Source organism: Salvelinus fontinalis, chromosome 18 (genome assembly GCF_029448725.1).
Source record: "Salvelinus fontinalis isolate EN_2023a chromosome 18, ASM2944872v1, whole genome shotgun sequence".
NCBI lineage: Eukaryota > Metazoa > Chordata > Actinopteri > Salmoniformes > Salmonidae > Salvelinus > Salvelinus fontinalis.
In genome coordinates this window covers 23,488,587-23,503,307 of record NC_074682.1, presented here as the reverse complement: position 1 = coordinate 23,503,307, position 14,721 = coordinate 23,488,587, and the positions used below count along the sequence as shown (strand labels likewise).

General features: G+C 41.7%; 1 protein-coding gene across 4 annotated transcripts in view; it reads left to right on the top strand.

Annotated features, from left to right (window-relative positions):
- The window catches only part of LOC129815168 (rho guanine nucleotide exchange factor 10-like protein), a 193,328-nt gene that overhangs the window by 85,020 nt on the left and 93,587 nt on the right, over positions 1-14,721 (top strand). For all 4 annotated transcript variants that reach the window (XM_055868654.1, XM_055868653.1, XM_055868655.1 and 1 more), the window contains one exon: positions 6,364-6,482. In XM_055868654.1, the coding sequence (XP_055724629.1) occupies positions 6,364-6,482 (119 nt within the window). The remainder of the gene's footprint in view (positions 1-6,363; positions 6,483-14,721) is intronic.

Sequence of the window (14,721 nt, the reverse complement as noted above, 5' to 3'; positions counted from 1 at the left end):
TAAATAAAATAAAAAGTCAAAAATAAATTAAAAATGTGGTCTCCGGCAGTAAGTACAGTACATTTTCTTCTGATGCAGGATACCACAGCACAGTTTACCACAGCACACTTCGCTTTATTATGGGCGACAGGTTCAGTACACATCAATGCATCCTATATCAGAATGTAGGCGCTGGCACTCACTTAAGGGTAGGAAGCATGATTTGTTACTCATCAAATTAACAATACAGTGTGGTCAAAGACTTAGTAACTTAGTTGTAGTCACGACCTGGTTACCTATAACTACAAACAAAGTTATGTTTTGCACTATTTCTCAATGTCATATGGAGAATCTACTCTGTGTTAACTAGCTCGAGCTGGCTAACGTAAACCACTAGCCATACAGACCGAGTGTTGGCAGTGGTGCGCTACAATCCACCAATCACGAGGAGGTATGATGTAAACAACCAATCAGATTCCCCACACGTGGGAGCCACATGATCCTGCTCTGCTTTTCCATTCCATGTAGCTCTGACTTCTCCTGCACCACTGACAGGCTTTCCTCTGGCTCAAAAGGACAGTTGAAAATCATTCCTGCCTGCTCTAATTGTTTAGCTAGTACTTCGTATGTTCTTCATTTGTTTTTCACCCTCCAATTTGTTTGGTCAACTTTGTATTATTGTCTCTGTAGTCTATCTAATTTGGATTTACCTCACTATATGTTCATTGGATTAGCTAACTCTCCCTGCTGCCTTTTTTGTGTGTGTTTCTGTGGGTTCCTGCCTTTGCTAGACTAGTTGGTGTTGATTTCTGTCATATTACTTAGCTGTGGTTGGGTAGCTAGGCTAGTTAGCTGGCTAGGCTAGCTAGCAGGCTAAAATAACTAACTTAAGCTGGCTGGATGACTGGCTTGCTGGCTAAGATAAATGCATATACCGGAAACATTATTTGATAACTGGTTGGATGTATTTCCAAAATAACCGTTATTGATTTTCCAAAACCTTGGTTTACTTTAATGTAGCTGTAAGTTAGGTGTATTGATAGCAACTGGCTTACTCATGCAGTGTTAACGTAACGTTAGCAGGCTAGTAGGGTTAATGTTAGTTTCCTAGTTGGCTAGCAACCTTGCAAGCTGATTTGTAACAATAAATTCATAAAGTATTTGATTGCAAGTTGTCAGAAAATCTTATTGAAATCAGTAGTCATGCAAATGATTTGGTTTCATTTCAAGTTATACATTTGAAGTTATTTCTGTTGGCTTTTACATTATAGGGAATAGGCTGACTTGCCGATTCCTCCACATTACATCACACACCGGGAAAAACATTTTCCGACATGACTTCGGCATTCTTCTGAATTTTGATCGGTTTGATGTAATAACTAAAAAAATATAAAAGTGAGGTATAACTTTTCATTGGGAATTTTGATGTGTATACTCATGCAAATCCATATGTTACATGTGGTTATGTTTATGTTACCTACCCTTTAACCCTTTACACTCATGGAAAGGGGTAAATTGAAATGATTCTTACAAAAGCATGGTAGCAATTGATGGTAGCAATTGAAAGGGAGATTATGGGAAAATTATTAGACTAAAGGTAAGGACACAACAGTTTACCTGGCACAAGACTAAATCCAAACATTACACTGTTGATGTTATGTGCATTTTACATTTAATGCCACATTTCTTGATAACAAAATCTGAAAATACTCTGGATACATTCAGTAACATGCTAAGCATATTGATGGAAAATGTGGAGTAGGTGCAACATAAGACCAAACAATTACAAGGGTTGGAGTGAGAGGACTAAATAGTGTCTCCAAGCGGCCACACACCTCTCCAAAGTGTGCACAGCGTTTGCAATGCAATTCAAGGAAACCTATCATCATTTTGTTGTGCATTTGTTGCATTCAGGTGCATGTGCCACAGCAAACTTTCTTCACAGAGACAAACATAGGCTCATTCTGTTCATAACAACCCGGGTTATAACGTCATGTCATCTTGTAACTGTACATCAAACATAATGATCATAAACATTTAAACTGTACATGACATGAGTTTTATGATGACATCAAAGCGGTATTATTATAATCTTCAACGTCTCATCTTTCAAATTACATAGTCCTTGTCACGTTCCTGACCTGTTTTCCTTGTTTTTGTATGTGTTTAGTTGGTCAGGGCGTGAGTTGGGGTGGGCATTCTATGTTATGTGTTTCTATGTTGGGTTAAATGTGTTGCCTGATATGGTTCTCAATTAGAGGCAGGTGTTTGACGTTTCCTCTGATTGAGAACCATATTAAGGTAGGCTGTTCTCACTGTTTGTTTGTGGGTGATTGTTCCTGTGTCTGTGTCTACCACACGGGACTGTTTCGTTTGTTCGTTCGTTTGGCTAGTCTTTCCTGTTCGTGCGTTCTTCGTGTCTATGTAAGTTCTCTAGTTCAGGTCTGTCTACGTCGTTTTGTTGTTTGTATTCTATTCAAGTGTATTTCGTATCAGTGTTCGTCTTGTTAAATAAATTCTTTATGTCTGCATACCTCCCTGCGTGTTGGTCCGATCCATGCTCCTCCTCATCCGAGGAGGAGGAATATGACGAACGTTACAGTCCTCTTAATTTACAAGTGCTCAGCATATGTGGGAACTCCTTCAAGACTTTTGGAAAAGAATTCCTCATGAAGCTGGTTGAGAGAATGCAAAGAGTGTGCAAAGCTGTTATCAAGGCAAAGGATGGCTACTTTGAAGAATCTCAAATATATAATATATTATGATTTGCGTAACACTTTTTTGGTAACTACATGATTCCATATGTGTTATTTCATAGTTTTGATGTCTTCACTATTATTCTACAATGTAGAAAATAGTAAACATTAAGAAAAACCCTTGAATGAGTAGGTGTGTCTAAACTTTTGACTGGTACTGTACATTCAGTCTGCATCTGCTATCCTATAAGTTGTTGTGTGACTTCAAAATGAGGGGCGTTGTAAAAAGAAAATTCATCAGCGATTGGAACGTATCTAACAAATCTAACCAATCAAAGCATCAAAGTTGGTAACGTCATCATGTAGGCTGGCTCTGGCCGAACCCATCGGTTTCTGGGACCAAGAATGTGTTTGCTTTCTAGAAATCGTAAGTGAGAAGCAAATCCAGACTCATCGTGGAGAAGAAACGTTAGTTTGGGTAGCCAGGCAGTTTGGGTAACCAAGAAATAGAAGTCATATTATAGGATTATTTTTTGTTTAGTTGTATATGAGGCAGCCAGGTGGCATAGAGAACCAGCCCCACAGCAGCATTCAAGACTGGAGTGGATGACTGTTTTACCTCCAGAGTATCCATCCTTAGTGTATTGGTTCTAAGGTATGATTTTTGAGTGGTTGACATCCAAACGCAGCTCCTGTCAGAAATTTTATGTGATGGTGTGTAGTCTGTCACAACTGATATTTTCAATTTTTTTTCCACATTTGGCAGTGCTGTACTGTGGCTAGGCCGAGCTCCCCTCTCTCTTTCCTCCCACTTTCATTCAGACCTGATGAGACACGTTGTTTGCTTATCTTTCACCATGATGCTTCAGTTTACAACACAACATTAAGCAGAATAATGGCAGTTGGAGAGAGGGAGGGAGGGAGGGAGGGAGGGACAAAGATATTTGGATGTGGAGCTCTGGCTTTCTGCTCTATCTGAAAGGGTTAGAGTGTCACGCCCTGACCATAGAGAGCCCTTGTTCCTCTATGGTGTAGTAGGTCGTGACTGGGGGGTATTCTAGTTTATTATTTCTATGTGGTGTTCTAGTTTATTATCTATGTTGGTGATTTGTATGATTCCCAATTAGAGGCAGCTGGTAATCGTTGTCTCTATTTGGGGATCATATTTAGGTAGCATTTTTTCCCACTTGTGTTTGTGGGATATTATTTAGTGTTTTGTGCAGGTGCACCACGTAGTCACGTTTCGTTGTCAGTTTATTTGATTTATTGTTTTGTTTAGCTAAGTTTCACTTTATAATAAATATGTGGAACTCAACATCCGCTGCGCCTTGGTCTGTCTCTCCTCACGTACGTGACATAGAGGGTCTTTTGTGAATAGAATGCATTATCTCGGATTCATTAGGGACTTTGGCCGTGTATGTGTGTGTGTGTATGCCTATGCCCATGTGTGGTTGTGAGCGTGTGTGTGAAGCGTTGTGAGCGTGTGTGTGAAGTGACTGTCTGTCTTTCTCTCATTAAGGCCTACATTAGACTGGTTGTGTGTTTACTGTTTGTTCCGAGGGGCAGGCACCATTACTTGTCCTCATTAATACACAGGAAAAGCTGAATGGCAGGGTGTGTTTTCACAATGCCTGTATTTTGTTTTTCTCCTCCCTCCCTTCATGCACACAGTACTTAAGGAAATCAGAATGGGTAACACAGTCTTGGACATACTCAGGTATTTAATATCACCCTCCACAACAAATAACATCAGCAGGACCAATACCTTTACTGAACCAACAATCACTTGGTTGCCAAACATACAGTAGTGGAGTGTTGTTTATGCTCATTGAATGATTAGCTTAAGAAAGGTGCAGAGCATAAAGGTGCAAAGGAAATCAGTGGACCCTCTGACCCACGCGGACCAGCTTCGGGCAATCTGCCTTCAATTACAGCCTTTTAATAAATGACCCTCATAGCCCTGATCCTCCCTGGGAAGAGCTCTATCTGAGAAAGGCTCAGAGATCATCTCAGAAGGAGATCATTTAGGAATACTTTGCAAACACTAAATAGCCCAACTTCATCATTACTGATTAATCAGTTGATGATCTGTCTGATCCTGCTCCTCTGATTTGTCAGGTAGTCTTTTCTGGCAGAACACTTCATCTGGTTGCTCTGGTCAAATACTGTACCATTTCTAAGGTGTATTGTTTTGACATAGCGCATGTGCCCTTGTATTTAAATTACCAACACTAGGGAGCTACAGTACATCATCATTTGCAACCTAACTTTCAACATAAATACCACCCCTCAGTGATTTAGACTAGTGGATTTTAGCGATACAGTATGATTTTTCTTCTGGCTCATAAGAAAGCCTGGACTTTTCTCTTTTTTTTCTTAGCATTGTTGTCAAAAGACATCTCAACTCTGTCATTCTAAAGACACACTCAATGTTTCATTGTTTCTATTCACACTGGTTCAGAGAAATATGGAATAAGTTATCATATGAAATGAAATGAGTATCAGATATGAAAGCCTCTCAAAAGAAGGGGCTTTGACCTTGACCCTGTCCTCTCACTCTCTCCAAACATCACTGAATGGATTCATATTTTGAAGGTCATCAATCTCAATGAGGTTATAAATGTGTATCATCATGAACAGTTATTCAGTACTGTACTGAGGCTTGGTAACATGAAACTATGCAGAGTTAAGAGGTGTTGAATGTACGTGTCTCCAGTACATATTTATCTACGGAAAATCTGAGAATAAGGGTTTAAAAGCAGTGCGACATCTTGAGGTACTGTATCACCTGCAAATTGACTCCCTCTTTTTGTGTACCAGTCCTTCTAAGGGAAACCCATCTGAAATGTTATGAGTTGGGGAGACAGAACTAAACTAATTGGCCCTTAAGTCTCCTGTATTCCTACCTGCACTGCAACAGCCAAATAGCAAAAACAACCGCCCCTGTCAAATGAACTGGTCGCACATCTCAAACCAAATGAGGTGTTTAGGATACACTGTGATGTTAATGCTTTGGAAACAGCAACTCTGTACTTCTGTGGCTTATTGCATATTGATATATGCAGTTATGCACAAGACACAGGGAGTAAATTAAAACAAGCTGTTTGATTGCACACACAATTGCCTTTTAGTTAGTTGCAATTGACAGTTACGAAATTACTTAATGGAGGTATTTTGGCAGATCTGTGTTGCGTCTGGCGAGCAGGTGCACCTGTTGTAGTGGCTTCGAGGTATTCAGATGTCATGTGCCAGCCAAATTCTTTATTAACCAGCGGTTGCCTTTCTCCTGCTGGGGCAGATGCTTGCTGTTATTTTCTCTTTAACAAAGGATCATCACCATGGCCTTAATCAGTGTTGGCCTAGCATGGAGCTTCTGGGCGTGGGCTGTACCTGGTCCCATCTCCCCTGGCTCTGGCTGATTACACACACACACAATTCTAATTATCCTATTCATATTACATACCTGAAGCCAATTCATCGGGTTCTACTTTGTTTTGGAAACAAGAAAATAGACCCGTGTCCACTGTTCAGTCAAGTATTTCATATTTCTTGCGATTGCTTATTTGAAGAGGGTCCTAAAGAGCCCACTTGGAAGGCTCGACTGCAGTAAGCACAAATAGAGTTACAAAGTATATGCCATTACGACATATGATTGAGTGGAATTAAAACTAGTTGTCTTTTCTTCTAGGAGAGGAGAACACACCAGGATGGTTCTGTGCAGAGGATGAAGGGAAGACCATGTCACCATTTTGGCCTTTACTGGCCTTCCGTGTGCCTGTCTTTACCACCAAATCCTCGGACAGGAAGGTGAGTTCCAGGTTAAAAGCCTCTTTGTTCGACTCAAGTCTTCTAGTTAAACAGAGTAGTGTGGCTTCTTCGATAGTTTTTAGAATTGTTTCTCAGACATGAACTGAGGCACACTGTAGGGCTAAACAGAATGGCCGCCCCCTATCGACATCACCACGCAATCAATAATCAGGTCGCAGCAACAAACAGTGAATGAGGAGTATAATATTATGTCTACTCAGCTATATTACAGTGCAGTTAAGCACAGTAATTTCCCATTGAAGGCAATCAAAGAGTACTTGCTGCAGCCCAGGAGCTAAAAATACCCTGTCTCAGGATGATATCACTACAAAGGTCCTAGGCTATCAAATTATTAAGATTGCATTGAAAGACAGGTCTACATTTGAAGTCAGAAGTTTACATCCACTTAGGTTGGAGTCATTAAAATACATTTTTCAACCACTCCACAAATATCTTGTTAACAAACTTTAGTTTTGGCAAGTTGGTGAGGACAATTGTTTACAGACAGATTATTTCACTGTATCACAATTCCAGTGGCTCAAGTTTACATACACTAAGTTGACAGTGCTTTTAAACAGCTTGGAAAATTCCAGAAAATGATGTCATGGCTTTAGAAACTTCTGATAGGATAATTGACATAATTTGAGTCAATTGGAGGTCTACCTGTGGATGTATTTCAAGTCCTACCTTCAAACTCAGTGCCTCTTTGGACATCATTGGAAAATCAAAAGAAATCAGCCAAGACCTCAGAAGAAAAATTATAAACCTCCACAAGTCTGGTTCATCCTTGGGAGCAATTTCCAAATGCCTGAAGGTACCACGTTTATCTGTACAAACAATGGTACGCAAGTATAAACATCATGGGACCATGCAGCCGTCATACCGCTCAGGAAGGAGATGCGTTCTGTCTCCTAGAGATGAACGTACTTTGGGGCAAAAAGTGCAAATCAATCCCAGAACAACAGCAAAGGACCTTGTGAAGATGCTGGAGGAAACAGGTCCAAAAGTATCTATATCCACAGTAAAACAATTCCTATATCGACATAAGCTGAAAGGCCGCTCAGCAAGGAAGAAGCCACTGCTCCAAAACAACCATAACAAAGCCAGACTACGGTTTGCAACTTCACACGGGGACAAAGATCGTACTTTTTTGAGAAATGTCCTCTGGTCTGACGAAAATAAAACTGTTTGATCATAATGACCATTGTTATGTTTGGAGGGGGAGGCTTGCATGCCGAAGAACACCATCCCAACCATGAAGCACAGGGGTGGCAGCACCATGTTGTGGGGGTGCTTTGCTGCAGGAGGTACTGGTGCACTTCACAAAATAGATGACATCATGAGGGAGGAAAATTATATGCATATATTGAAGCAACATCTCAAGACATCAGTCAGAAAGTTAAAGCTTGGTCGCAAATGGGTCTTCCAAATGGACAATGACCCCAAGCATACTTCCAAAGTTGTAGCAAAATGGCTTAAGGACAACAAAGTCAAGGTATTGGAGTGCCCATCACAAAGCCCTGACATCAATCCTATAGAACATTTGTGGGCAGAACTGAAAAAGAGTGTGCGAGCAAGGAGGCCTTCAAACCTGACTCAGTTACACCAGCTCTGTCAGGAGGAATGGGCCAAAATTCACCCAACTTATTGTGGGAAGCTTGTGGAAGGCTAACCGACACGTTTGACCCAAGTAAAACAATTTAAAGGCAATGCCAATCAGATACTAATTGAGTGTATGTAAACTTCTGACCCACTGGGAATGTGATGAAATAAATAAAAGCTGAAATAAATCATTCTCTCTACTATTATTCTGACATTTCACATTCTTAAAATAAAGTGGTGATCCTAACTGACCTAAGACAGGGAATTTTTATAAGTCAGGAATTGTGAAGAACTGAGTTTAAATGTTTTTAGCTAAGGTGTATGTAAACTTCCGACTTCAACTGTAGATTAAGGTGACCAGATTCCTGAAATTAAAACCGGGGACATTTCCAGTTCGGCGGTCAATATATCATTAAAATATCCAATGTTATTATCTATGAAATACAAAAGGGGACAATTCCGGTTTCATGTATTTACTCTAACAGGCACACTGTGATAGAGAAAACAACTACAGTATATCACAAAAGTGAGTACACCCCTCACATTTTTGTAAATATTTGAGTATATCTTTTCATGTGACAACACTGAAGAAATGACACTTTGCTACAATGTAAAGTAGTGAGTGTACAGCTTGTATAACAGTGTAAATTTGCTGTCCCCTCAAAATAACTCAACACACAGCCATTAATGTCTAAACCGCTGGCAACAAAAGTGAGTACACCCCTAAGTGAAAATGTCCAAATTGGGCCCAATTAGCCATTTTCCCTCCCCGGTGTCATGTGACTCGTTAGTGTTACAAGGTCTCAGGTGTGAATGGGGAGCAGGTGTGTTAAATTTGGTGTCATCTGTTACGTTCCCCAGTTTCTGTGTTCTGTTTTGTATTTGAGTGTGTGTTTCAGGAGATGGCTTCCTGAAGTACTCCCCAACCAGCTGATTGGTCAACACCAGGCTAATTGGTGATTGGAGCTGACCCCGCCCCCTCGTCAAGAAGCAGCTGACTCTAATCACCATTGCCACCTGAAGATAAAAGCCAGTGTTCTGAGAGAGAGAGAGAGAGAGAGAGAGAGAGAGAGAGAGAGAGAGAGAGAGAGAGAGAGAGAGAGAGAGAGAGAGAGAGAGAGAGAGAGAGAGAGAGAGAGAGAGAGAGAGAGAGAGAGAGAGAGAGAGAGAGAGAGAGAGAGAGAGAGAGAGAGGAGAGAGAGAGAGAGAGAGAGAGAGAGAGAGAGAGAGAGAGAGAGAGAGAGAGAGAGAGAGAGAGAGAGAGAGAGAGAGAGAGAAGAGAGAGAGAGAGAGAGAGAGAGAGAGAGAGGAGAGAGAGAGAGGAGAGAGAGAGAGAGAGAGAGAGAGAGAGAGAGAGAGAGAGAGAGAGAGAGAGAGAGAGTATAGTATCAGAAAGTTTGGTATGTACTGTTGTTGTTGGTAGCAGTTTTTCTATGTCGTGTGTTTGTGAAATCGTTAAAAATTACTCTGTTTCATTTGTTCCCAGGGGGGAAGGAGAAGGCACTTTGGGAGTGCTTAGGCAAGAGGCCCGCGGGCATACATATACCCGTAGCATATTTACTGTCTAGGCACACTAGGTAAGACCTGGGCGGACCACCCCCTGTATTTTGGTTAGGGCACCAGACGGTGCTAAGTTAGGTAAGTTAAGTGGGTAGGCAGGTTAGATAGGAGAGGGGGAACTTTGATATTTACTTTCTTTGCTTTGGTTCCGTCCAGCCCCTTTTCCCCATATTACCGTGTAAGAAAATAAATCCAAGTAAACGGTAATTCTGCTTTTGTGTCATCCTTACTCGCACCTACAGTCCATACCTCTTGCACTTCAGAGAGTTGAGTTGTAGCAGGGAGTTGCGTTCCCTCTTCTCAGAGGCGTGCGTAACACATCCTCTCACACTCCCTCATACTGTCTGGTCACTGGAAGTTCAACATGGCACCTCATGGCAAAGAACTCTCTGAGGATCTGAAAAAAAGAGTTGTTGCTCTACATAAAGATGGCCTGGGCTATAAGAAGATTACCAAGACCCTGAAACTGAGCTGCAGCACGGTGGCCAAGACCATACAGCGGTTTAACTGGACAGATTCCACTCAGAACAGGCCTCGCCATGGTCGACCAAAGAAGTTGAGTGCACGTGCTCAGCGTCATATCCAGAGGTTGTCTTTGGGAAATAGACGTTGGAGTGCTGCCAGCATTGCTGCAGAGGTTGAAGGGGTGGGGGGTCAGCCTGTCAGTGCTCAGACCATATGCCGTACACTGCATCAAATTGGTCTGCATGGCTGTTGTCCCAGAAGGAAGCCTCTTCTAAAGATGATGCACAAGAAAGCCCGCAAACAGTTTGCTGAAGACAAGCAGACTAAGGACATGGATTACTGTAACCATGTCCTGTGGTCTGATGAGACCAAGATAAACTAATTTGGTTCAGATGGTGTCAAGCGTGTGTGGCGGCAACCAGGTGAGGAGTACAAAGACAAGTGTGTCTTGCCTACAGTCAAGCATGGTGGTGGGAGTGTCATGGTCTGGGGCTGCATGAGTGCTGCCGGCACTGGGGAGCTACAGTTCATTGAGGGAACCATGAATGCCAACATGTAATGTGACATACTGAAGCAGAGCATGATCCCCTCTTATCGGAGACTGGGTCGCAGGGCAGTATTCCAACATGATAAAGACCCCAAACACACCTCCAAGACGACCACTGCCTTGCTAAAGAAGCTGAAGGTAAAGGTGATGGACTGGCCAAGCATGTCTCCAGACCTAAACCCTATTGAGCATCTGTGGGGTGTCCTCAAATGGAAGGTGGAGGAGTGCAAGGTCTCTAACATCCACCAGCTCCGTGATGTCGTCATGGAGGAGTGGAAGAGGACTCCAGTGGCAACCTGTGAAGCTCTGGTGAACTCCATGCCCAAGAGGGTTAAGGCAGTGCTGGAAAATGATGGTGGCCACACAAAATATTGACACTTTGGGCCCAATTTGGGCATTTTCACTTAGGGGTGTACTCACTTTTGTTGCCAGCGGTTTAGACATTAATGGCTGTGTGTTGAGTTATTTTGAGGGGACAGCAAATTTACACTGTCGTACAAGCTGTACACTCACTACTTTACATTGTAGCAAAGTGTCATTTCTTCAGTGTTGTCACATGAAAAGATATACTCAAATATTTACAAAAATGTGAGGGGTGTACTCACTTTTGTGATATACTGTATGTTACAGAAACACTACAGACAATACAGAACTGTCCAATCTGAACAGCCACGCAGTGGTCCTGGTAGTCTGGGTAGAATAAGAGCAATAGAGAACGTGAGCAAAATTGAAAAAAAAACCAGACAGTATTATATGTGAAATAATTAACAACACAATAAAGAAATAAGATGATGATGAGATTGTTAACTACATAATATACTTATACCAACCTAATCTGTATATTTCTCAGAAGAATGTATCTTCTTCAGGATTGCTCTGTCTTTGGCCAGCTTCTCCATGAACTCCTGGCAGGGAAGGTTGAAGTTTATCTTCACAAAAAGCATGGACTTGATGGTAGGAACAGTGAACCTATTTCTTGCTGCTGTCCATATATCATTCATTTGGGAGAACACTCTCTCGACTGGTGCATTACTTCCAGGTAAGCACATGACAACAGACGCTAATCTAGCCAGGTTAGTGTGTGGGATGTCATTCTCTTTGAAGTGGGTAACCACCGTGCTCTATCTCTGACTAAGCGGTGTCTCAGATGTTTTCCATTCTTCAAGCGATCCCCCCTTTAGGAACTCTTGCAGGCCAGTAACCTCGTCACACAATGCATCCTCATTGATGGTCACATTGGGGCATATTTCCTGCAGTGCTGCCTTCTGGATCTCTACACGCTGAGGTTTCCTTTTTAAAAGGAGACAAAGTAAAATCTTTTAGATTATCTGTGTGCTTTCCCCATTCTTACAAGTAGTTCACAGCCATAGTTAAGAATGATTGGGATGTTTTGAGAAAGCTCTCTTTCGACATGGCTCCATTTTCCTCTAGCTCTCTCAGAAGTAATTTGACCAAAACTGGAATGAAGTTGTCATCACATCTTGCAGTCAATTTTGCCTCAAAATTTCTCAGAATTGCAGCTGACTCCACAGCACAGCGGTCCTGGCCTTCAAGCATTTTGACCGTGTCACTGAATACGGTCGGGTTTCCATGGACAAAGGCTAGCCAAACTTTTTCTTCTCCTCCAACCTTTCTCCTCTTTTCTTCACTCGTCTTCCTGCTCTTTCTTCCTTTCCTTCTCTTTACCTTTCCACCTCACTCTTCTACACTCTCCTCGCTTCACTCTTTTTACTCCCTTAATTTTTCCTTCTCCTTCTTCTCCAATCTTTAATAATAAATAGTACACTACTAGATAAAATACTTTGGTTAACAGATTCCCATTGCTTGCCTCATTTTTGTATTTTATCTCAAAAACATTGCTTGGAATAATACATTGGCTGGCTCTGTAATCATATATTTACCTTTCCTCTTCTCTCCCTTTCACTCTTCTTCCTATTCAGTCTTCCTCCTCTCCTCCCTCTCCACTCTCTAACAGAAAACATTATGCTAATGTTATCCATGAAAATGTCAAAATATATTTTCACACTACTTATTATAACGCCAAACCATTAACATTGTAATCTACAAATGAATATTCTCATAATTAATTGTGCATTAATTTAATATAATCATATTTTCAAAACAGCCCGTCCACTGCATGTTTACATGTGAACGTTTTTTAACCTAGCTAAGTTACCATGACAGAGCTAGCTAACCTAGCTAGATAACTTAGTCGACATAGCTAATGTTAGCTAGCATAACCGATTTAAAACCTTATAAAGCAGATAATCTATCTATATACATTGTGACATTATAACATCATTAGCTAGTATCTCAAACGATTGTAACTTACCTGGCTTAAAAAGACGTTTGTGGTGATGTTGTGGATTCACTTGATACTTGCTAGCTTCTGGTCGAGTTTTCCACAGCAGTTTTCTCTAAAACTATCGCGAGCAGGTAGTTAGTAGAAGGAGAGTGAATGAAGCTGCTATAGCGAGCATGTAGTTAGTAGAAGGAGAGTGAATGAAGCTGCTATAGCGAGCAGGTAGTTAGTAGAAGGAGAGCGAATGAAGCTGCTATAGCGAGCAGGTAGTTAGTAGAAGGAGAGTGAATGAAGCTGCTGTAGCGAGCAGCCCCCTCTGCTGGACAAAACAAGCACAACGCGATTGAGACGTCAACCGGTAGGCTCTGATGCCCAGTCTTTCTTAAAATATTATTTCACTTTGGAGTATTATTTTAAAGCACAGTTAAAAACGGGGACATTTCCGTGGACAGCTCCAGCCGGGGACAGGCCACCAAAAACGGGGACTGTCCCCGGAAAAAGAGGACGTCTGGTCACCCTACTGTAGATGCACAAAAGTCACATTGTGGTCTGATTGTGTTCAGATCTGTCTGACCACCTCAGGAGGTGCATTGTGTGCAGATTTTTTCTCAGTCTGGACACAATCAGGCTACCAAAAGTGCGTACAGTTGGTGACTTCATCAGCACTCCGCTTTGCTTGCTAGCTTTCTGGCTAGTTACAGAAGTTATCAGGCTACTTAGCTACAGTAGTTAGCTACTGCCATCAAGTTGTTGTTGTGTTATTAACATATTTGCCTATTCCACCATTTTCAGAATGCATACTTACATTTGCATATAGCGTAGGAAAAGGGAATCCGGAAACAATGTGAACACATTTAAATGTAAATGTAGATGCATGATGTGTTCGGAATTCTATGATCAAAACTTCATGATTAAAATTCCAAAACTTTATTAACTGCCAACTCTAGACACGACCATTGAGTCTTAGAATTACAAGGTGACACTGTACCTTCCACAGCAAAGCTGGCTAGAAAGTGGCGATCGATAGAGCCTGTGAAGAGTTGGGAGCCTCTCATAGATCAAATGGCAAACTCAGGTGAGAGACAGACTAAAAGGGTTTCAGGACTCCGTCAAAGAGTTATAAAATCAATTTGCAGTGGCTGGAAGATGATATTCAGACTACATTTTAAGCTATAATGCGGTTATGGGGCTTGCATCGCAAGGTGGGTGGGGGATTCCAAATTACCACCAGAGGAGGATGTTATAAAGTGATCAGGCAGTTACCTTAATGGTCGTGGGACACCCAAGCATAAATCAATGTTCCGACATTAGATTAAGATCCCACACACAACCCAATAGTCTGTCTGGAAACTATGTGGGCAACAGAGCAAGGGGGGTCCTCGGCAGCTGGAAAAGTTGAGTCTAGAGGAGACAAACATACCTCTCTATTACTGTGGGTTTTAGAACCCTCCCAGAGGATCGCATGGAGCTTCTGGATTCTTCGACTAATATCTGGTACGCCTGCTGAGCGAGTGAGCCAAGGCAATTCATGGACTTGGAGCCAGAAGTACCACATTGCTTCAGGATTTGCCCACATTCTCTATTTCTGACACTAACAAATTAAGCACCTGAGCATGCCAATAGAAGGGCATATCTGTCATTAATATGAGTTGACCGTAAAATTGCCTGATACCGAATTATTTCCTTGGGATCAGAGACAGCTTTGTTTTTGTGTTTGTGCTTGCATGACAGTATCTGACTGTGTGGGTGAGTTTCTGAAATTA